At 53.5% G+C, this 23,849-nt stretch overlaps 1 protein-coding gene across 1 annotated transcript in view; it reads right to left on the reverse strand.

The window, feature by feature from the left end:
• Nucleotides 1-2,827: 2,827 nt before the first annotated feature.
• The window catches only part of ACE (angiotensin I converting enzyme), a 63,681-nt gene continuing 42,659 nt past the window's right edge, over nt 2,828-23,849 (reverse strand). Inside the window, exons 12-25 of the mRNA XM_074979162.1 lie at nt 22,443-22,654; nt 21,680-21,816; nt 21,191-21,349; nt 19,144-19,231; nt 16,158-16,301; nt 15,304-15,495; nt 13,969-14,066; nt 11,549-11,718; nt 10,406-10,629; nt 9,885-10,029; nt 9,196-9,294; nt 7,807-7,929; nt 4,832-5,019; nt 2,828-3,934 (exon numbers count right to left, since the gene is read on the reverse strand). Of these exons, the coding sequence (XP_074835263.1) occupies nt 3,738-3,934; nt 4,832-5,019; nt 7,807-7,929; nt 9,196-9,294; nt 9,885-10,029; nt 10,406-10,629; nt 11,549-11,718; nt 13,969-14,066; nt 15,304-15,495; nt 16,158-16,301; nt 19,144-19,231; nt 21,191-21,349; nt 21,680-21,816; nt 22,443-22,654 (2,176 nt within the window). The 3' untranslated portion in view covers nt 2,828-3,737. The remainder of the gene's footprint in view (nt 3,935-4,831; nt 5,020-7,806; nt 7,930-9,195; nt 9,295-9,884; nt 10,030-10,405; nt 10,630-11,548; nt 11,719-13,968; nt 14,067-15,303; nt 15,496-16,157; nt 16,302-19,143; nt 19,232-21,190; nt 21,350-21,679; nt 21,817-22,442; nt 22,655-23,849) is intronic.

A 23,849-nucleotide genomic window follows, 5' to 3' on the forward strand; every position in this document is an offset into this window, starting at 1 on the left:
TTTCTAAAGGGCATTCAGAGTCAATGGGCTGTGTAGACCCTGCTGGTACACACGTGTGGTTCTTTGGTGAGTTTTAAGATAGTGCTGTTTGAAACATAACTCTTGTAAGGCACCCCAGGGAACGGTAAAAAGAGATTACATAATGCAACGGAAAGCAAGAAATTGCCAACACATCGCCCCTGCATTTTTGGATATTTACATACAACTCAAAAATTGCTAAACATAACTCCACAAAATAAACCTCCCAAGGGTACTGCGTGGCTTCGATGCTGTAATGTTCCAAAATTGACTAAATGAAACATTGCAACAGTGCTGAACTCACTGTATCGGCATTTCTGTTCTGCGAGAAATTCTGAGTTTGATCTTTGATCTTGTTCCAAATCAAAATTTTACATGGTGTGAAAAGTCGTCCCCCCCCCAAAAAAATCTGAAATTTGTAGGTCTCCTTTAAGAACATAAGAATGGCCATACTGGGTCAGACCAAAGGTCCATCCAGCCCAGCATCCCATCTGCCAACGGTGGCCAATGCCAGGTGCCCCAGAGAAGAACAGAAGACAATGATCAAGTGATTTATCTCCTGCCATCCATCTCCTGCCCTTGTTCTGAAGGCTAGGGGCACCATACTTTATCCCTGGCTAATAGCCATTTATGGACCTAACCTGCAAAAATTTATCAAGCTCTTTTTTAAACCCTAATAGAGTCCTGGCCTTCACAGCCTCCTCGGGCAAGGAGTTCCACAGGTTGACTGTGCGCTGTGTGAAGAAAAATTTCCTTTTATTAGTTTTGAACCTACTACCCATCAATTTCATTTGGTGTCCCCTAGTTCTTGTATTATGGGAAAAGGTAAATAATTTTTCTATATTCACTTTCTCCACACCATTCATGATTTTATATACCTCTATCATATCGCCCCTCAATCGCCTCTTTTCCAAACTGAAAAGTCCCAGTCTCTCTAGCCTCTCCCCATATGGGACCCGTTCCAAGCTCCTAATCATCTTAGTCGCCCTTTTCTGAACCTTTTCTAATGCCAATATATCTTTTTTGAGGTGAGGAGACCACATCTGCACGCAGTACTCAAGATGTGGGCGTACCACAGTTTTATATAGGGGAAGTATGATATCTTTTGTCTTATTATCGATCCCTTTTTTAATAATTCCTAACATCCTATTTGCCTTACTAACTGCTGCTGCACACTGCGTGGATGTCTTCAGAGAACTATCCACTATAACTCCAAGATCCCTTTTCTGATCTGTCGTAGCTAAATTTGACCCCATCATGTAGTACGTGTAATTTGGGTTATTTTTTCCAACATGCATTACCTTACACTTACCCACATTAAATTTCATTTGCCATTTTGCTGCCCAATCACTCAGTTTGCTGAGATCTTTTTGTAGTGCTTCACAATCTGTTTTGGTTTTGACTGTCCTGAACAACTTGGTGTCATCTGCAAACTTTGCCACCTCACTGCTTACCTCATTTTCTAGATCATTGATGAACAAGTTGAACAGGATCGGTCCCAGGACTGACCCCTGGGGAACACCACTAGTTACCCTCCTCCATTGTGAAAATTTACCATTTATTCCCACCCTTTGTTTTCTGTCTTTTAACCAATTCCCGATCCATGAAAGGATCTTTCCTCCTATCCCGTGACCACCTAATTTACATAAAAGCCTTTGGTGTGGGACCGTGTCAAAGGCTTTCTGGAAATCTAGGTATGTTATGTCCACTGGGTGCCCCTTGTCTGCATGTTTATTAACCCCTTCAAAGAATTCTAATAGATTAGTTAGACACGACTTCCCTCTGCAGAAACCATGCTGACTTTTGCCCAACAATTCGTGCTCTTCTACATGCCTTGCAATTTTATTCTTTACTAGTGTTTCTACTAATTTGCCTGGTACTGATGTTAAACTTATCGGTCTATAATTGCCAGGGTCTCCTCTAGAGCCTTTGAATTCTGAATAAAACCAAATTTCAAGTGGTCAGAATTGCCCACAGACTGGAACTTCCATTGCCTGATCAGCTGTACATAAATATTGGCAGAGGAGTTAAAGCCTACCTGCAGGGGCAAGGCCATCTGTATGTAGCCAGTATCTCAGAGGTGACCCAGGACAGCAGGGCCCTTGGAACATCACCACAATGGCAAGCATGCTGCCTTTACAGCTCCTGCTGTATTCCCATCGGAGGTCTTCAGGGCAGCTTCAACAGGCCCAATATGCAATTGCCTGATAACTTATGGGATCACTGACATCAGCAGAAAATGGATGTAAGGACTTCAGTGCAGTGTAAGGAAGGGTAATTTGTGCTTTTCTTCTTTAGGGAGCAGCCTGCTTTCTTTCTCTCTGTTTTTGGTTGTTGCACATTAGAATTGTGGATTCTAAGAATTAAAGTCCTTTGCAACATTGCAACCTTCCAGGAAGAGGATTTATGTTTTTAATCTGACTTCTGCATATGTGCGTGTTCTGAGTCTAACACTGGGTCTAGACTGCGGAGAACTGTCGGCAAAAGATACACAAATCTTTTGCCGACAGTCCTGTTGGGAGAGGCTTTTCCAGCATTTGGCTCATCCGCATGCAGTCAAATGTGAGAAAAAGCCCCTCTACTGGGATATCCCTTCTGCCTCATGGCATGAGGTGTACAGGGGATGTCAGCAGAATGCATGCGATTTTCCAGAAGTGTTCTTGGAAAAGCAGGTGCATTGTTGGGACATGGCAGACTTCTGTTGTGGGACCTCCCATCTCCTGACAGAAACTTGCAGTCTAGACACAGTCTAACAGAGGGCTCCTCCTTCCTACCACCTGAAGAAACAACAGAGGCATTTTACTAGGGGAAAACATGATTGTTTTTATTTTTCTTCCACACGTGTAAATATCCTGGTGGGTGGGCATGCTCAGGGGAGGGACTCTGCTGGGAAGCAAACAGCCCCTTTCCCACAAAACACTTCCCCCTGCTAACGGGAGCCCTTTTGGTGTTCTCAACGGCACGGCAGAGCTGCACAAATGACTTCCAGGCATTCTGGTTGTGCTCCAAACCAACTCCCCTGCCCCATTAATAAAATCATCTCCAGTCACTATGGAACTCATTGATGTAACTTTGATTCAAACTGGCCAATCAGCCCCGGGGTGGATAAGAAGCAAACTGCCACGCCCAATGCCACGTCTCAGGGTTCCTTCTTCTGGGAATCCGAATGCTGACAAATAAATAACTCTCTTTTGCTTTGGCTCTTGCATAGTCAAAAAGTTTTGACCTGATTGGAAGGAAGAGTCCTATGCATCCGATTGCACTCCTGCCTCAGTGATACATGAGGCTTGCATGCACACACACACGCACGCACACGCACGCACACACACACACAAGGCCCATGTGCCTATGTTCATGTGTGTACACATCAGCTCTTGTGCACCCACACTCTGCATGCATGCAGTAGGCCCATGCACACACCCATCTTGCACGCGCGCACACACACACACACAGCCCACCCATGCACACAGCTTGTACACAAAAATGGCCAGTGCATGCACACCTTGTACGTACATAGCAAGAGCCCGTCCATGCACACAGCTTGCACACAAACATGGCCAATGTACACTCGCACCTCGCACACACACACAGCAAGAGCCCATGCATGCACACATCTCGCACACACCCAGCCCATGCATACACATGCCTTGCACACACCTTGCACACACACATGCTGCCCCATGAGTGCACCCAGCAAAGGAAAGGAGGAAGATCCAGCATTATTTCAGTTCCATTTCTGAGCTGGATTTGTGGGCCCTTCTCCTGGAGGAGTGTAATTTGATTCCGAGGACAATTGTGACAAGGAGGAGGAGCAGTCCGAGGATAAGCAGGATCCACTGGCCTGTGGCGGCTTGCTGGCTGTACAGCAACATACCCAGGAAACTGACTTTGGCATTGGCTCCAGCCGTCGCTTGACCTGATGGAGAAGCAAGAAGGAAATGGGGCTTGCAGGCAGCGCTGTTCTGCGGGTGCCCTGAGAAGGGGCAGCTCTGTCGAGGGTCCCACTCTACACAAGTGACCTGAGGGATTCTTGGTAGATAAACACCCACCCACCCACCCCGCAGGCGGAGCCTCGGCACAGCTTGCACCGCGCAGGCAGCGAACACTTGAAAACGGGCCCCTGGCTTGGGGGGAAGCATCGGTGTGCCAGAGCTGGGCTTACTAGTGAAAGAGCCTCAGCAGCATGTTGTCCTGCCAGCATTCAGCTAAGCGCCTTCTGATGCATTGTGTTGGGGGTGCCAGCCTGCTCCCTGGCCTTGGCTGCAGGCAGCGTTCCCTGTAAGCTGAGCGCTTGGAGAGGCTCAGGTGCTGCCCAGCTGTTTGGCAGGGCACTCACAGCAGGCAGCGTGTGTTTCTACTGGTGGTGCACATCCCTGTATGCCTTGGTGCACACAACAAAATTTATTCCACACATAAGGGAAAAAATTAGAGGGAACTCTGGCTGCAGTCCCTCCACCCCTCACCTCCAGTCTAACAGACATTTCCAGGGGTCCCCCTTCCCAAACCTGGCAGCCTCCTTTAGATCCCTTCTAGCCCTGCCCATGGATGGGCCTGCTCCTCAGGTGTGAACATCATGCTGGCTGTTGTACCCCAGCAGTGCAGAGACTAGTAGGGCAAGCTCTGCCCCCAGCCCTGCCCTGGAGAAGTTCCGACCCATTCTCTCACTGGCCTCACCCCAGAGCCTGCCAGCAAGCAGGGCTCGCTAGGAACAACAGTGAGGCTGGGACTCAGCCCCCCAAGCAGCCCCCCGTGTAATACGTGGCTCTTCCAGTGGGGCAGCCACCCAAAGCCCTTCCCTGGGAGCTGGACATACCTGTGTATGGTGTCCAGTTGTACTCGGGCCAGCCCAGAGTCTCCCCGGTCTTGGCATTCTCAGCGATCAGCCAGTCCGTCAGCGGCTTGAAGTAGGTCATCAGGGCATCAGCCGACATGTTGGGCTGCCCAGTGATCAGCTGCATGGCCTCCGGCCAGGGCTTGCTGTAGCCCAGCTTCATCGCATTCCTGCAGGCAAGAGCCAGCTCCTTCAGGTGCTGCTGCAGCACACATGCAGCCCGATCTGCATTTGCAAACACCAACTGCATCCCTGCCCCAGGCCTGTCCCTCTGAGGGGCTGGTGATCCAGCAGTCAGGGAGGTGACTGCTCCGTATGTAGGCGTTTCCCTGCTAGCTGTGCGGCCTCAAGGCACTGAAGCCTCAGCCTCCCGGGTGATCCACCCAACGAGGTGCCCCGAGTCCTGGGGGCGCTACTGCAGTTGCATGGCCATCTGTGTCCAAGCTAGTGGCCCAAGTGCAGCTGTCACCCTTCTGACGTCTGTGCAGCCAGCACCAGTGGGCTGTGCCACAGGCGTCCCCTGGGGGGGCGACAAAAGGCCAGTGTCAAGTATCGGGGGGGGGGTAGCCGTGTTAGTCTGGATCTGTAACAGCAACGAAGGGTCCTGTGGCACCTTACAGACTAACAGAAAAGTTTTGAGCATGAGCTTTCGTGAGCACAGACTCACTTCATCAGACACAGTATCTGATGAAGTGAGTCTGTGCTCACGAAAGCTCATGCTCAAAACTTTTCTGTTAGTCTATAAGGTGCCACAGGACCCTTCATTGCTGTTAAAAGGCCAGAGTGTTACTAGCACAGAGGGCTGAGGCTGAGCGCGAGCAGGAGGGTGTGCAGAGGGAGACAGGGCTGGCACAAGGCACTGTAGCTCAGATGGAGAGTCCAGCTCTGGTGAATAGCAGTCACACTGCAGATCCATCCAGTGGTGAAAGGGTTAAATCTGGTGTGGGATTGGGGGGGCGGGCAGAGCGGCTCTTTCTTGAAACCAGCCTTAATTCAGGCAGAAACCAAAGTGCCACCTTGTGGTAGCTTCTAACATTGCGCCGACTGGCCCCAGCACAGCGCTCCCCAACGTTTGCTGTCCCTCCCTCCCCCTTACCTATATCTCTCCACCCCTCCAGCCCCTACCCCAGGAGCTGCGGCTGGGAGCCAGGCCCAGGCTAGAGCAGAGCCACAGTCAAGTGCCCTTGTGAAAGACAAGGCCGGTCCCCAAGCCCGGCCCTCTCCTTTCACATAGCTGCTGACAGCCACTGGTGCTTCCCTTGAGGTGACCAGGGGACTTCAGCTGCTCTTCCCAACCCCACCACCTGGCACCAAAGGGCACAAATGTAACCACGCATGGGCACACTTGAACCTGTGACCACTGGAGCTCAGTGCAGCAGCCTCTGTAGTTGGAGCTAAAAGCCAGCTGGCTCCCAGCTAAAGCTCAGGGGATGGCTACCTAGCAGTGTTATTCTGAATAAACTCTTCTGCAAGAGATGTTCCAGAATATCTTACTCTAAAATAACATTGCTACACGGAAAATGCATTTCGAAGGAGCACTCAGCTGTTTTAAACCACACAGCGTCTACACACACAGCCTGTTTCGAAAGAGAGCCACAGGAACAGGTTCCAGTCCCTGTCTACACAGCCCGTTTCGAAACGCGCTATTCCTTGAAATTATTTGGAAATCCGCGGCCGCATTGCGCAGATGCTAGCACAGTTATTTTGAAATAGCCTTGCTGTGTAGCCATACCCTCGGCCCTTCTCTGTGGCTATGTCTGCACTAGCCCCCGCTTCTGAAAGGTGGATGCTAATGAGACACTTCGGCAGATGCTAATGAGGTGCTGCCAGGCATATGCAGTGCCTCATTAGCATAATGCCAGCCACAGCGATTCGAAAGTGCTGCTTTCAAATCGTCTGCTGCCGGTGTAGATGGGGGCCTTTCAAAGGGACCCCTCAGTCTTCGAAAGCCCCTTCTTCCTAAACCCAAATAGGAATAAGAGGCTTTCAAAGACTGGTGGGTCCTTCTGAAAGTCCCATCTACACAGGCAGCCTGCGATTCAAAAGTGGCACTTTCGAATCACCACAGCTGGCATTATGCTAATGAGATGCTGAATATTCATGAAAGCACCTCATTAGCATCTGAGGAAGTGTCTCATTAGCATCCACCTTTCAGAAGGCAGGGGCTAGTGTAGACAGCCTGTGTAGGTCCCACTACGTGGGACAGCGACTCACACCTAGCAGGGTGGTTACGGACGTCCCTTAGCGGAGGAAGCACAATCTGAGCTTCAGAGACCCAGCTGAAATCTTGTACCAGGCCCATTTATAACCACCCACAGGTGGGCCTGAACCTGGGACCTCTGGAGCTCAGTGCAGCAGCCCCTGCACTTGGGGCGCTCAGCTAAGGCTGTCAAGCAGACTCATTCATTCTCTGTGTAAGTGGTCTAGGTGCCATTACATGGGACAACAAACCACACCCCCTGCGTGTGTGGGTTACACAAGCCCTAACATTTCTGCGGGAGCCACGCAGGACTCCACAGTGGTGCTGGAGCCCAGCAGGCCCTCGGCAGGGTGGGATGGAGGAAAAAGCCAAATGCACTGGAGACCACCCTGTTCACCGCCCACTCTCAAGCTTTGTACTTGTACAGCACGTGGATCTCAAAGCTGCTGACAGTCACTCCAGCGGCCCTGGGGAAGCTGCTGGGGCTGCCAATGGGAAGCAGGAGGCATAAAATGACTCTCCCATTTGGAGAGCTGGAAATAGATCCTCGGAGTCCTGACCCCCTGTCCTGAACTCTACCACATTCTCTCCCACCACACCAAGAGCTCTGTAAGGAGCTGAAAGTCGCCAGGGCTAAACGAGAGGGCTGGGGAAGAGGCATGTTAACCGGAGAACAGGCGCAATGCTGGCCCGGCATTCTCTCTCCCAGCCCCAGGCTCTGCAGGGCCCAGGCGTCTCTCTCGGCTGCTGTACTCACGCCAGCAGGGTTCCGGCTTCCTTGGACTGGTAGATGTCACACTTGTGCAAGGGCCCCATGTCACCGGCTGCTTTGCAGAGCACTTGGTGGAACTGGAACTGGATCACAAAACTGACAAAGTACCTGGATTGGGAGATCAGAGGGAACATGAGTGGGGCTGGCCAGCAACTCTGGGGCCTCGACAGGCCATGGCAAGTGTTTCCAGGCCAGGCGGAACCCGGTGCTACCCACACATGAGCGGTGTGCCTGGGAGTCCGCAAAGCAGCGGGCCTCAGAGCCAGCCCTGCCCTCTGCTATACAGCATGTAACAATGGTGCCCACCTTTCCCAATGCAAACTCAGGACATGAGCAGAGCCCCACCCCATTCCATGGCCCTGCCCCTTGCTCCTCCCTTGCCCCAGAGGCCCCGCCCCTGTCCAGGTCAGAAGCTAGAACTGGGCAGGAGCTGGTCCACTGTGGGGAGTCCTGGACCCTCCACAAGCCTGAGCTCAGGAGAGAGGCCTCAGAGGCCTGGAGAGGGTCTGGGGGACCCAGCCTCCCTGGGTGGCTCTTACTACTGCCCAGCCCTGGCCTCCAGCCTCATCGGGGGCAGGGCCACAGGAGTGGAGGGGAGAGAAGGAGCAGGGGTCAGGACCTCATCACGAAGGACGCTAAGGCCACCTCAGCCCTCATCCTGCCCCCGGCCCCCCAGGAAGAGGCTGGTGTCACCCCAGGCAGGTGTGGAGTGGGGACTCGGGAGCAAATGTCACCTTAAGTCCTTCAGCCTCGGACTGGGATGTGAAATGGCCATTGCAGCCCTGCCCAGGTCAGGCCAGGCCAGGGCTCACCTGGCAGGTAGCCACAGCCACGCGCCTGTTTGGACACTCAGATGTCGCTAATCAGAGGGTGCAGCTGTATCCCAAAGTGACTGCAGGGCAGTTAGGGCCCAAGACTGCAACAGCTGCAGATGGGACAGGCCCTGAACCCAGGGTTAGCACCGCTAGTTGGACATAGGCCACCAGGGGCCGTTAATCACTCCACATGCTCAGGGGGCAGATTAGCTCCAGCAGGAACGACTCCACTGCCAGCATCATGCTGCAGCATCACGGCTGCTTCCTGCAGCCCCCCAGCTTTCCCTGAGGGCTCACCCCCACACAGTGAGCATGTCCGGCCCAGCTCCCCAAGCACACCCTCACACAGCTGGACAGCACACGGGCTGCAGAGTTTGTGATGGCTGGTCTCATCCACAGCCCGCCACGCCATGCCCACCTATTGCCCATCCCACTTCTCCTCCCACCCCTCCCCCAGGGTCAGAGGGGTGGTTGCAGCCTGCGCCCGGCTCCCTGGCCAGCCCAGGGACCAGGCTGGGGCACACAGCACAGGTCTGGAACCCTGGCCCAGCTGGCATACCTGACATAGGGAACGTTGGCCGGGATGTGAAACTTGGCCCCGGGATCAAAGTCCTCTTCTGACCTGGGCACAGGGGGGCATAAGCCCTGGTACTTCAACCTGCAGCCGGTAGGAGAGAGCGGTGGTTAGGGACCTACAGCCAGTAGGAGCAAGCGGGACCAGTGGCGGGGCTAGCAAGGCTGGGGGGCTGGCAGGAAACTGTGGCCAGCAGAGCAGGGGAGCCAGGAGGGAGTCACGGTCAGCAGAACAGGGGGCTGGCAGGCCAGAAGGGCTGGCAGGGAGCCGCAGCCAGCGTGGTGTGGGGGCTGGCAGGGAGCTGTGGCCAGCAGGGCAGAGCAGGGGCTAGAGACCAGCAAGGGAGAACGGTGGTTAGCAAGCTGCAGCCAGCATGACCCCACAGGACAAGAGGGAGACCCCCTGGGAGCAGGGGAGGAGGTCCAACGGGAGAGGGACTGGTGGGGCCAGAGGACTTGCCCAGGGCAGGGAGGGGCCGGGTGACACAGAGGGTGGCTGCGGAACATGAGAGGACCCCCAGGGGAGTGTGCACTGTTGAGATGAGAGGAATAGATGTGGGGTAAATTACCCAGCCCTGGGCGGGCAGAGAGTTGTTCTACACTCTTTGCTGCCTGGGCTGCGTGTATGTGCTGGGGACAGGGTCTGTCTGAGCCAGGCAAGAGCCTCCAGCTGACCTGAGGTTCCACCACTGCTGGTTATATTCGTCTTCTTTAATGCGCCCATCAAAGACCTTCCAGCGCCACTGGTCCATCAGGTACCCGAAGGGCAGGAAGGCGATCTTATCCAGGGCAATGCTCATCAGGTAGTTGATGTCGCTCTCTGCAGAGGAGGGCAGTGGATGGGAGGTCAGTCCAGCAGCCACCCCACCAGGTGCGTGCCGGAAGCGAGAGAGGGCTGGCAGGACACCACCACAGGCCTGTGCTGGCCACACCCCTTCCTTGTTGCCCCCGTGGCCAGCAGCCCTTCCCATCACTGGCCACTGATGGGCCTCAGAAGGTTCCCAGCCTGAGCTGGAGGAGCAGCTGACAGCAGGCAGGAAGTCAGCCTGGATTCCCGCAGAGCGGAGATGACCAGCTGTCTCCTTAGTGAGTGTGCTCCTCTGTCGGCTGGGGGGGACCGCGTGGCACGTGAGATACCCCAGCACTCAGTACTGACAGCTGACAGCCTCCCACCCCGGCCACGCTGGCTGACTCACCGCTGTTGTCCTCCACCAGGTCCAGCAGACCGATGCTGTGCAGGTGCTTGGGTGTGGAGACTGACAGGGCCATGACATCGCCGATGGCCTCGTGGAACCCGGGGTTGGCCCCATCACGGAAGGAGATGGGCTGCTCCTTGTACTGCAAGAAGTACTGCACGTGGCCCATCTCGTGGTGCACGGTGATCAGGTCGTCCATGTTCACCACTGTGCACTGCTTGATCCTGGAATGCAGCAGGGGGAGCGTGCGTGGGTTAAGGGGAGACAGGGAGAAAGTCGGGGGGAGGGGAGAGGAAGACACTGTTGTGATGGAGGCAATAGAAATACCTGCTGAACCCAGACAGGCAACTACACATCCATGCAGACATCCAGGCAACCAGAGAGATGGGCAACCATGTACCCAGCAAGGCAGACAGGCATCCAGACAGACAGACAGGCAACCATGCACCCAGACAGACAGGCAGACAGGCATCCAGACAGACAGGCACACCCCCAGACAGACAGACAGACAGTCCCGCACCCAGACAGGCAGGCACCAGACAGCCATGCCTCCAGGCAGACCGACAGGCAGCCAGAGAGCAGTGAGCTCCGGCTCCCCACGACTATGTCTACAACAAAACAAGCCCTGTGGCAGTGAGTCTCAGAGCTCAGGTCAGTTGACTCAGCCTCTCACAATGGGGCTACAAAAGAGCCGCACAGGGGCTGGGGCTCAGCCTGGAGCCTGAAACCTGGCAAGAGGTGAGGGTCTTGGAACCTCATGTGCTGCTTTCAGCCCTGTAGCGCGAGTCCCTGGGCCGGCCACAGGGCAGACGTTCCCACCAACAGGAAGCTCCCGGGGCCAGAGCAGGCAGAAGTGGTGGTGGGCTGAGACCCTGGGCAGAGCACAACTCCATGTGGTTTCTCCCCACCAGCAACAGGGTCCATCCGTCTGCTGCCCTGGGCTGGCGCTCAGAACCCTGCTCACGGGCAGGCAGGCAGGCAGACATCAAGCCCACACAAGTGTGCCAGGTGACAGGCCCATTGGACAGGGCATGCCAGGGGCAGGCAGGATAGGTTACCCCCCTCCACACTGTCCTAGGTCTGGCTGTGCAGGGGGGCACAGAGCCAGCTTGGGACATGGCCCAGCCCACTCCCAGCAGGCACCTGAAGTCTTTGCGGTTGTAGAAGTCCCAGGCAGAGGCATGGCACACCACCTCCCGGCCAGCTGGCTTCTCAATCATGGACTTGTTCCAGAACTCTGCTGGCATGGGGATCAGGCCCAGGGAGGTGAAGAACTTATCTGACTCTTCAAACATCCTCCTGGGGGTCCAGCCCTGCGCAGCCAGTGGAGAGAGCACACGGGAGTCAGGGCAGATGTGGGACCACTCCAGGAAGGCTGGGCAGGAAGGCAGGGACAGTTAACCCAGCTCCACTTCTCAGATCTGAAACTCTGGGCATGTGCCTGCCCCTATCAGAGGGCCAAATTCCCACCAGCTTTTGTCCGTGGGAAGAAGAGCAGCCCTGCATATTGACCTGGGAGGCGGCCAGGAGAAGGGCTCCTGCTATGATGCAGCTGTAACCACCCACAGGCACACTTGAAGCTGGGACCTCTGGAGCTTAGTGCAGGCACCTCTACAGCTTGAGCTAAAGGCCACCTGCCGCTCAGCTCTCTCTGCAGAGGAGTCTTAGTCTTTCTGTAAGTGGTTTAGGTGCTACCACCTGGGACAGTGAACCACACTTAGGTGCGTGGGTTACACGGTCCCTGAGACAGCAACCACAGATGAAAGAGGGACAGGGGGCAGGTTCTCCCTGGGAACCGGCAGAGCTACATGGCTGGGGGGTGAAACACATGCAGCCACCCACACACCCACCCAGTGACTTAGTTCAGCCGCCTGAACCCTGGTGTTGGCAGCAGTAGGTCAATGGAAGAATTCTTCCATCGGCCTAACCAGGCCTGTTGGGGAGATGGGCTAACTCCCCTGCAGAGAAAGCCTCTCCCATGCGGCTACACTGAAACATGGCAGTTGTGCCACAGCAGCCTTTCAAGAGTAGACTAGCCCGGCTCTGCATCCTTGGAATCTCCATCCCCAGAGATCTTTAGCTCCCAGCTTGACCAAGTCCTGGCTGGGATGATTTAGAATCATAGAATCACAGAGTCATAGACTTCCTGGGCTGGAAGGGACCTCAGGAGGTCATCTAGTCCAGCCCCCTGCCTACAGCAGGATCAAGCCCAAGTGAATCATCCCACCTGTCTCAGTCATACATTCCAGGGTTTCACTACCTTCCTGTTGAAGTAGTTTTTTCCTAATATCCAACCTACATGGCCCCCTCTGTAACTTAAGACCATTGCTTCTTGTTCTGCCATCTGTCACTACCGAGAACAGCCTCTCTCCAATGTCTTCAGAGCCCCCCCCTTCAGGAAGTTGAAGGCTGCTATCAAATTGCCCCTCAGTCTTCTCTTCTGCAAACTAAATAAGCCCAAATCTCTTGGCCTCTCCTCATAGCTCATGTGTTTCAGCCCCTTAATCATTTCCATTGCCCTCTGCTGAACCCGCTCCAATGTGTCCACATCCTTTCTATATGGGGGGAATTAATCCTGCTTTGGGCAGGGGACTGGACTTGATGACCTCTGGAGATCTCCCAGCTCTAGGATTCTATGATCCTTAGCCTGGAGGCTAAGAGGGAAGAATTCTAACCAAAGACTGACATGCAGGGCAAGGACTGCGGCTCCAGGGATCATCTCCCCGGGCAGGTGGGGATTGCAGCCTGGGAGCACTCAGCAACAGGCAGCGCTGACCCAGCTCTAAGCAGAAGCAGCTCCAGTTGGCTCCTAACACAGCACTGACTCTCTGCCCCACCCCGCCTGCCTTGCCATTAGCAGCATGAACTAAAACCTCCCCCTCTTTATTGCTGAGCTGGACTGGTCCCTGCAGGATCCCTCTGTGCCTGCCCCTGCTTCTCCTTCTGCTTCCCAGACACCTAGATCTTGATTTATGTCGCTCTGCACTTTGTATAGTTATTTTACCTTGTGGGGGGGTGCCGACATTCTGAGCTGGGAGCGACTGGCACCCACTTAGCACAGCTGGGAATCAACGTTCCCGCTAATTTTTTTCCATCCATGGGCAGAATAAATTTTGTTCTGTGCACTGAGGCATGTGCGGATGTGCACCACCCATAGAAACACCTGCTGCCAGCTGTGGGCACTCTGCTAATCAGGTGAGCAGCACCTGACTCTGTCCTGGGCAGCTGCCCAAGTGCTCAGCTTCCCGGGAACCCTGCTGGGAGTGAGGGAACAGGGGGCTAGGGGAAGGCAATTCAGTCCCTTTTCAACCCAAGGTGGAGCTGGTAGGACCCTCCCGGTCTGGTTACCAGGTGGCACCAGCAGAGGAACTCTGCGTTTCTCTGCAAGATGCAATCTCCATGCGCTCCAGTTTCACAGCAGAGCATCCCACTGGCTTCTGCGCTGCGCAAGTGTGTGAGGAGAGTCAGGCTCAGTGGCTGCAGGTTATACTGAGACCTGGACTGTGCCCCTGGGAAGGGACAGCAGCACTGCCTAGACAGGGAACGGGTTTCAACGCACTGACCTGTTTCTGCATGGCCGGGGTGGCATCCACTTTAGTGGCATTAGGGTAGGGCATCACCAGGTCAAAAACGTTGGACCATGACTGGGCCCACATATTCCCTAGAGACCCGCAAGGGGTTGGGGTCAGGAAGGGAGGAGAAAGGGAGAGAAGAACAAAAGCGAGGTTACCGCCAGCTCTGGGCCAGAAGGGCCGTCCCCAAAGCTGTCTCGGGGCTTTGGGTGCATGGGAAGGGATCCCCCGGGGGGGCTCTGGGAGCATGAACGCTGCCTGGCGGGACGAGGGGGCGGGAGGGAGCCAACCTGGTGAGCAGTGGCCACGCTGAGCACTTTGCCTTTCTCCACAACTCCCCGGCAGCTGCCTCCCAGCCCCCGCATCCGGCCAGAAACCCTCCTCTGCCCTCAAAGGCGCCCCAGTCTCGAGGTAACGCAGGACAGAAGGAGTCCCATTTCCATACACAAAGGTCCTGGGTTTGCCCTGGCGCAAGCAGTGTAATGCCACTACTGGCAGTGACAGGAAGGATTTCCCAGTGGTTAGAACACAAGCCTCGGCTTCACCACAGCTGGGTTCCAGTCCCTGCTCAGCCACTGACTTCCTGGGCCCACCTGGGCAAACCTCTCGCATTCAGGTCCACGCAGGCACTTGGGTTCCTGCCTTCTCTTGATTTCAGTTGAAATGTGGAGCTTCTCTACCCTTGAGACCTGGACTTTAGCCATTCTGTGCCTCAGTTTCCTCAGTACAAGGTAGTGATACCCATCCCTGCCTCACATCAGAAAGGCTCAGATAGTGCCATGATGGAGCCAGAGAGGTACCACAGACAGACAGAAATGGAGCCGCCCGGGCTTTGAAACCTGGCTTCAGCTTGGGCTCAAGAGCACAGACAGAGGGGAAGTGGCCCCTGCATGCACAGCCGCAGCTCGCAAAGGAGAACTCCTGCCTTGGCTCACTGGGACTTGGAGTAGATCTGGTTGGCCACAGATCTCAAGCTTGGGTGACTAAAGTGTGTGGTTCCTGTGGCCAGACTTCCAAGGAAGCTCTGAGCAATTCTCATTTGCACACACATACTGAGCCCCCGGGGAAATCCACTCCCTATGTACAGGTCCTCATTTTCACAGGAGAGGGGTGATTTCCAATTTCCCCTTAACTCCACCCAGCGCCATCACCCCTATATTAGCAGCCAGATTCCCAGGGAAACCGGAGCCAGCTGGGCGGGTGGGGTGTGTGATCTCCAGAAAGGAGAGGGTCTCAGACAGCCGTGGCCCCATACAGACATAGTAATGGGTTACAGCATCCCAAAGAGAAATGCAATGGTCTGGCCCTGCCCAGGAGCAGCCTTACCAAGCAGGTGAGCTGGGATGGGGCCCTGCAGGTTGATGTGCTCCGGGCCATATTTGTTGTAGAGGGCACGGCGCACATAGGCATGCAGGTTGAGGTACAAGGGCTGCAGCTGCTGGTACAGCCTCTCCAGGTCTGTTTCGAAGGTGGGTGTTTCATAGAGGGATCTCCAGAAGGCCCCGTTGTCTGTGTGACCTGCCCAAGTGCAGAGAGAGGGGGAATCACTGGTATCCTGCCTCCCGACTTCAGTGTCCTGCAGCTGCCCACCACAGCCCGGAGACATCCCAGCTTCCTCATGTCGGGGGTGGAAGTGTGGGGCCAGGGCAGCTGACTGGGCCAGGCTCCTGGGCTGCTGTGGGTGGCTCCATGTGACCTTCCTCATTATGCTCATCTGAGCCCTTTCCAGGCCACATCCAGGACCTTGCTAGGGGCTGCTGCTTTGTACCTCACTCCCGTCAGCCAAACCTCTGCAGTGCCTTGAGGCATTGGTCCGGGGCTCCAGAGAGATAGTCTCAGGAACCTAAGGACAATGGAGGCCTGAGTGCCACCAAATTCCAGTGGGAAGTGGGAACCTCACTGGGCACAGAGTCAAAGGAGGGTTCTGTCTAAGAAGCCCCGGGATGGGTGCAGGGAGATGGAAGCCTGTGACTAATCTTCTGCAGGGTCGGGCTGAAAGCACCGGAGTGGTGCGGGGAGGGATGGTGTGCATTGGCAGGGCAGGAATAGGGGTGTAGTGGGATGGACACAGGGAAATGGGAGCACAGATGGGTAGAGGTTCTGCACACAAGCAGGCTGTGTCTCTGGGAAGCAGTGGCCCTCTCTCCCTTGGAAAGGTAGCTCCATAGCAGGACCCTGACCATTGAGCCTGGCTGCCTTGTTGCTCAGCTCCACGTATCTCTTGTATTTGCTCCTGATTTTCTGCCCGGAGGCGTCCCGCCAGCCCTTCCAGCAGAAGAGCAGCTCGTCGTAATCCCGCGACTTGGCTAGGATGTCGGTGAGGTCTACAAAGAGAGGAGAGGATTCTGAACTCCCTGCTGGGCCTTGTAACGTTGCAGCAGCTGGGAACCCCAGAGGCCTCTGCCGAAGCCACGTCCTCAGCTGCTGCCCCTTCCACCCATAGATCAGCCACCACAGAACAGTTCCCATTTCTCAGCCCTCCTACACCTACCTTGGCTCTCCTCCTAAGGCTCTACTGCATCTGTCCTCAGCTCACTGAGCAGTACCAACTCCCACATCCCAGGTCACTCCCCTGGTGGGACCATCTCCCACAGCCCTCCTCGCTCACCTGGTGGGACTGATTCCCATGTCCAGCTCATTCACCTGGCAGAACTGTGTCCCCACTTGCTCACCTAGAGGGACTGTCTCCCGCGTCCCTGCTCGCTCATGTGGCGGGACTGCTGCACCCTGCCATAGCCTGAACTCTGCTTTTGCCTCTAAAGCTGTGTCTACACGTGCACGCTACTTAGAAGTAGCGGCACTAACTTCGAAATAGCGCCCGTTGCGGCTACACGCGTCGGGTGCTATTTCGAAGTTAACTTCGACGTTAGGTGGCGAGACGTCGAAGTCGCTAACCTCATGAGGGGATCGGAATAGCGTCCTACTTCGACGTTCAACGTCGAAGTAGGGACCGTGTAGACGATCCGCGTCCCGCAACGTCGAAATTGCCGGGTCCTCCATGGCGGCCATCAGCTGAGGGGTTGAGAGACGCTCTCTCTCCAGCCCCTGCGGGGCTCTATGGTCACCGTGGGCAGCAGCCCTTAGCCCAGGGCTTCTGGCTGCTGCTGCGGCAGCTGGGGATCCATGCTGCAGGCACAGGGTCTGCAACCAGTTGTTGGCTCTGTGTGTCTTGTGTGGTTTAGTGCAACTGTGTCTGGAAGGGGCCCTTTAAGGGAGCGGCTTGCTGTTGAGTCCGCCCTGTGACCCTGTCTGCAGCTGTGCCTGGCACCCTTATTTCGATGTGTGCTACTTTGGTGTGTAGACGTACCCTCGCAGCGCCTATTTCGATGTGGTGCTGCGCAACGTCGAAGTTGAACATCGACGTTGCCAGCCCTGGAGGACGTGTAGACGTTATTCATCGAAATAGCCTATTTCGATGTTGGCTTCACGTGTAGACGTAACCTAAGTCACCTTCTCCCAAAGCCATCCTGGGAAAACCCTCTTTGGGCACAGTTTTCTCTGTTGTCCATGAACTAAGCAGCCCTCTCTATTTCACGTGCTCTGGGGTGGATTCTCCTCCTGTTGAGGACTTCCTTGTCCTACAGAGCAGTGAAGTAGGTTTGATAGGATAATGACACTTGTGGATAGGGGAGAAGCGGTAGATGTGGTGTACCTAGACTTTCGTAAAGCATTCGATACGGTCTTGCGTGATATTCTTATAAAAAAACTAGGCAAATACAATTTAGATGAGGCTACTATAAGGTGGGTGCATAAATGGCTGGATAACCATACCCAGAGTCTGTGCTCATGAAAGCTCATACTCAAAACTTTTCTGTTAGTCTATAAGGTGCCACAGGACCCTTTGTTGCTGTTACAGATCCAGACTAACACGGCTACCCCTCCGATAGTTCATACCCAGAGAGTAGTTCTTAATGGTTCTCAATCCTGCTGGAAAAGTATAACAAGTGGGGTTCTGCAGGGGTCTGTGTTAGGACCGGTTCTGGTCAATATCTTCATCAATGATTTAGATATTGGCATAGAAAGTACGCTTATTAAGTTTGCAGATGATACCAAGCTGGGAGGGGTTGCAACTGCTTTGGAGGATAGGGTCATAATTCAAAATGATCTGGATAAATTGGAGAAATGGTCTGAGGTAAACAGGATGAAATTTGATAAGGACAAATGCAAAGTGCTCCACTTGGGAAGGAAAAATCAGTTTCATGCATACAGAATGGGGAGAGACAGTCCAGGAATGACTACAGCAGAAAGGGATCTAGGTGTTATAGTGAACCACAAGCTCAATATGAATCAACAGTGTGATGCTGTTGCAAAAAAAGCAAACATGATTCTGGGATGCATTAACAGGTGTGTTGTGAACAAAACACGAGAAGTCATTCTTCCGCTCTACTCTGCGCCGGTTAGGCCTCAGCTGGAGTATTGTGTCCAATTCTGGGCACCGCAGTTCAAGAAAGATGTGGAGAAATTAGAGAGGGTCCAGAAAAGAGTGACAAGAATGATTAAAGGTCTAGAGAATGTGACCTATGAAGAAAGGCTGAAAGAACTGGGCTTGTTTAGTTTGGAAAAGAGAAGATTGAGGGGAGACATGATCGCGGTTTCCAGGTATCTAAAAGGGTGTCATAAGGAGGAGGGAGAAAACTTGTTCTTCTTGGCCTCTGAGGATAGTACAAGAGGCAATGGACTTACCCTGCAGCAAGGGAGGTTTAGGTTGGACATTAGGAAGAAGTTCCTAACTGTCAGGGTGGTCAAACAGTGGAATAAATTGCCAAGGGAGGTTGTGGAATCTCCATCGCTAGAGATATTTAAGAAGAGGTTAGATAGATGTCTATCAGGGATGGTTTAGACAGTACTTGGTCCTGCCATTGGGGCAGGGGCTGGACTTGATGGCCTCTCGAGGTCCCTTCCAGTCCTAGTATTCTATGATTCTATGATAACACACCGATACTAGACTTGATTTGCTACTTCGCTCCTTTGGGTTGTAGCCATCGCATCTGAGCTCCAGCGAGACCAGAATTACATGGGCCTTTGGGAACCATCACACACTTTTGTCCCAGTTTGCTGCACACACACGGACATCCCAGCCTTAATTTCTGGGGCATCTTCAGATAACTCCAGATGCTGGGTGGTGATGGGCACTTAACATTCCCTGGAGGCCTTACAACATCTTACCAGGATCCAATGGGTAGCATTTGTCCTGTCCTTTGCAGACCTTGGCTACACTGTATGTGGTCTCCATGTCCGAGAGGATGCTGTTGTACTGAAAAAGAAATTGCATCCACTTACACGCCTGCTTATTTCTCTGTGCAAGGAGACAATACAACAGCACAACTGTCTCCAGCCCCTCTTCCATCCACAGATCTCCAACTTTACAGACATGAATGAAATCAGCCCCACCACTTCCAGGAAGGTGGGTATGAATGTCCCCTGCTCAGAGTGGGAGGGGAAACTGAAGACAGAGAGAGACCAGACTGGCCCAAGCTCAGTCTGTGAGCCAGTGGCAGCCCCAGGGGCCTGGATCTCCATCCCACAGGATACACATCTCCCTTATTTACCTCAGTGACAGTTCTGCCTCCCTTGTAAGGGAGGCTGGAGCTTGGGAATCCTGAGTCCTGCTACAGGCTCTGGCCACTTGCTGATTCTCCTCCAGGCCCTCACACACAAACACTCTCCATCTCTTTCAACAAGAGGGAGAATGTGGGAAACCCAGAGGTTTAATAGCGGCAGTCTGCCCCTGGTAGAATGGTACTAATGGAGCCCCTGACAAAAGAGCCATAGTTCAGTCACATCATGCTCCCATACTCTATATAGGTTGAGTTCCCATGTCAGACTACATCTCCCATGATGCACCAAGTTCTCCCCTTTTTAGGATGTGAGGTAATGCATCATGGGATATTAAGTCCAATTGTGGAAATCAAGCAATAAACAAGAATGGGTGCCTGAGCCAACAGGACTACAACTCCCAAGAAGCACCACAGCAGCATGCCCAAATTTAACAGTACATCCCTCTCCATCGCTTTGCCCCAATAGCACAGACTGCAAAGCGTCTTTCTTAAAATGGGCCTGCCACACTGGGAGTCAGGGAGAAGCCTTTCTTCCCAGAGGAACTGACTTGCTCAGTAAACTCTCCTTATTGTGACCAGGAATAATCTGCATTTTAATGGAGACATTATGCCACCCGCTGAAACTTGCTGGCAATCCACAATCCCATCCCTTGGGGATGTTGTGGCTATGGCTGGGGCTGTGCTAGGGTTGTTCTGCCAGATAGGAGAAAGGGGGCAGATGGGTGGGGAAGGGCTGACACAATTTGGCATATTCCAGCTGGATCTTGAAAAACACGGACATTCAGCTTTTAGGTGAAACTTTGGGCTGTTATTTTTATTTACCTGGCTCTCCCATACCTCTCCTACTGGTAACTGGAATCAGCCCTCTACTGTGTATCGTCCTTCTCCATTTCCAGGATTAATTCCAACCCAGGTGCAGCCCTCCAGGCAGTGGCAACACAGAGGCTACGTCTACACTGGCCAAAAACTTCGAAATGGCCATGCAAATGCAAATGGCCATTTCGAAGTTTACTAATGAAGCGCCGAAATCCATATTCAGCGCTCATTAGCATGCGGGCCGCCGCGGCACTTCGAAATTGACGTGGCTTGCCGCCGCGCGGCTCATCCAGACGGGGCTCCTTTTCGAAAGGACCCCGGCTACTTCAAAGTCCCCTTATTCCCATCTGCTCATAGGAATAAGGGGACTTCGAAGTAGCCAGGGTCCTTTCAAAAAGGACCCCTGTTTGGATGACCTGCGCGGCAGCGAGCTGCATCAATTTCGAAGTGTCGCGGCCGCCTGCATGCTAATGAGGCACTGAATATGTATTTCAGCGCTTCATTAGTAAACTTCGAAATGGCCATTTGCATGGCCATTTTGAAGTTTTTGGCTAGTGTAGACATGGCCAGAGAGTCATGCAAAGCAGCCCAGAATTGCCCTTCCCTGTCAGAGATTACACGTCCCAGCATGCAATGCTGCAGCGGTATTTGAAGAGCCAAGCCATGCAGCATGCGGGAAATGTAGTATTTGATTGGTGAACCCTGTAGGCCAGCGATTGTGTCTTTTCTGCTTGGGACGTGCCCAGCATCTCAGCTCTGCATGGCAGACACAGGAGGCTCCATGTTATGCAGGGTCCCCCAGATGCTATCACAGAACTCTTTGGTTGCCCATGTCTCACCTCCTTCAGCTCCAGCTCAGGCAGGATGGCTCTCTCAATGTCACTCAGTTTCTTCAGGATGCGCTTGACACTCTGGTCCTGGAAGTCAGAGTAGTCGAACTGCCGAGCCTGCATGCCATGCGCCAGAGTGTGAGCCGACATCTCCAGGTTCTTCTCCAGCTGCAGAATCAAGGGGGGACAGGAGAGAAACTACGGGGTTGGTGTGATCAGATACAGGTGCCTGCTTAGAACAGGGGCAGATGCTCTCACTGTGGGCTGGCCACAGACATAGGTCTAATCTATAAATCTAACAACTCATTTAGGGACCCAGAAGAAAAACACCTTCCAGAGTAAGAATGTTATTTTCAGGCTACCAGTATGTGGATGCCTCACCCCACCCTGGCAGCAGAAGGAGCTGCCCTGGTTTTCTGGGCTCACCTTCAATGGACTTTGGATACAACCTGATAGCCTTTGATGACATACGGCATGGCTTGTAGCCTGCTGTCATACCATGATCTGCTTGTTGTGGTCCGTGATGTTGGTGTTGTACACCCAGGACGCCTCAGTGTAGGCGTTCCACACCGCTTCAGCCGTTTTGTTGTACTCCGCCAAGAATTCTCTAGCTTGTGCTTCATCTGCTATTTTATCTAGAAGGGGAAAAAAACCAAGGGGTAAACCAGTCAAAGGAGCCCTTCTCCTTGTGCGAGCAGAACCTCCTTGGAGAATCTACGACTGACCCCCCCCACCAGCAGCACAGGTTCTTCACACACCTGAGCTGGCTCCACTTCCAATCCTAGTGCCTCCTGAGAGAGATGTGATAAGAGAAGGCAACAGGTAAGTGGCAAGTGGGTGCTGGGGGAACATCTACTTTTGTTCATTAGGACAGGAGAACGACTAGCCAGGATGAGCCCAGCATTCTAGACTGCACCAGTCAGCCAATCAGAAGGCAGTGCAGAATGCTACCTCATAAGTTATCTGTTACATCAGGAGTGCAGGAATTATTACTGTGGAAGAGGCTATTGGTCCATCCAGCTGTGGCTTAGGGGTCCAGCCAATGGTGTGTATTTGGAAGGAAGGTGCAATGCCCCATGAAGCACATAATTGTGTCATGCTGTCCAGAGCGCAGTGGAGCATGGCACAAGCTCACCACACTACCCAGTAGCAGAAACTTCACCCGCCTTCCACAGGTATTCTGAGAAGCAATGCCATGCTGCATCCACCTGTGGACACCTCCCCAGGCCCCAGGCCCCAGGCCCCAGTGCGGAAGCTTTACCAATGCCATCGGGGTAGCCCTCCGGGACAGGCGGCCGCCACTCAAAGTCTGGCCAGCCCAGAGTTTCGTTGCTTTGGCTGTTCTGTTTCTGAAGCCAGTCCGTCAAAGGCGTGAAGTACTCCAGTAGGGCCCCAGCATCCATCTTCTCCGTGCCAGTCAGATTGAAGAGAATCTCTTGCCATGGCTTGGAGGAGCCAACTTTCAACACCTCACTGCACAGAACCAGGAAAGCAAATCCCAGCAAGAGACCATCAGAGGGACAGCCCCAAGCACAACATGGGTTCTGCACATCAAGATACGGGAGTGAGGCTGGCCGAACAGGTGCCAGCTCATGCCAAAGTCCCTGGGTCTCAACTGAGTATTGACAGGCACACAGCTAGACTTGGTCTGGCTCACTTGTATGCTAGTATTAAAATAGATGCAGGTTGAATCTCTCTTGTCCAGCAACATCTGTGGTCAGGCAGGATCACAGATACAGCTAGTATTTCACAGAGGTTGCTAGGGGCTGGGGGCTCAACCAATCTGGCAGGCAGCCCCATTGGCTGGGAGCACAGCAGCTGCTGGCCCTGGGCAGGGAGCCACAGCAGCCAGGGGTATGGAGCCACTGCTGTCCCTGGGTGGGGAGCTGCTGGGGGCAGGGAGCCCCTCTGGTTGGAGTAGGTGGCCCAGAGTGTCCTGACCTCCCCTGGTCTGGAAAACTCCCTAGTACAGAAAGGCTCAGACCCTGAGGGTGCTGGACCCAGGAGGTTCAACCTGTATTAGAATTATAACAAAAACGTGTCTAGAATGTATTGAATGCTTGCGAGTTGCTGCATGCATTAGCCTCACTCATGTAGTGTAATATTTGAACAGCTGTATCGTGAGCCTCTGTGACAGTGGAACCCACCATACAGGGGAGAGACTTTAATTACTATGAAATGCTGATCATAAGCACAATGTATTATGTCCTCCCCAACCAGAAAAGTCCATCAACAGCAGCCAGACAATATTCTGAGACGTTAAAGACAGGAAAGGACTTTGTTGTCCTGCCCTCCTTCCCATGAAGATGAGTCATGCAAGTGGATTCCTCTCATCAGCTGAGTTTGCAGCTCAAAGCACATGGCAGGAAGTGGATAAAACCCCAAACAAAAGGAATCTGTACATCTATGCTGCTTAGACGCTGAGGAGCAAGGGTTTTCTAGGCATAAGTAAGACATCTCCAGATCTTATTCTGTGTTAGATCTAAAGAATATATACAGCTTGCTGAGTATAGGACTTCTATTATCTTTTGAAACTTGATTGTAACTGATCAGTGGGTATATATATTCCTGTTTTAATTTTGTAAATAACACTCTAATTTCCATTTCTGACTTCATAAATCTTTACATGGTTTATTACAGCTTTGGGTACAAGAGTTGTCTTTGCTGT

The sequence above is a fragment of the Carettochelys insculpta genome, chromosome 28, assembly GCF_033958435.1.
Source record: "Carettochelys insculpta isolate YL-2023 chromosome 28, ASM3395843v1, whole genome shotgun sequence".
NCBI lineage: Eukaryota > Metazoa > Chordata > Testudines > Carettochelyidae > Carettochelys > Carettochelys insculpta.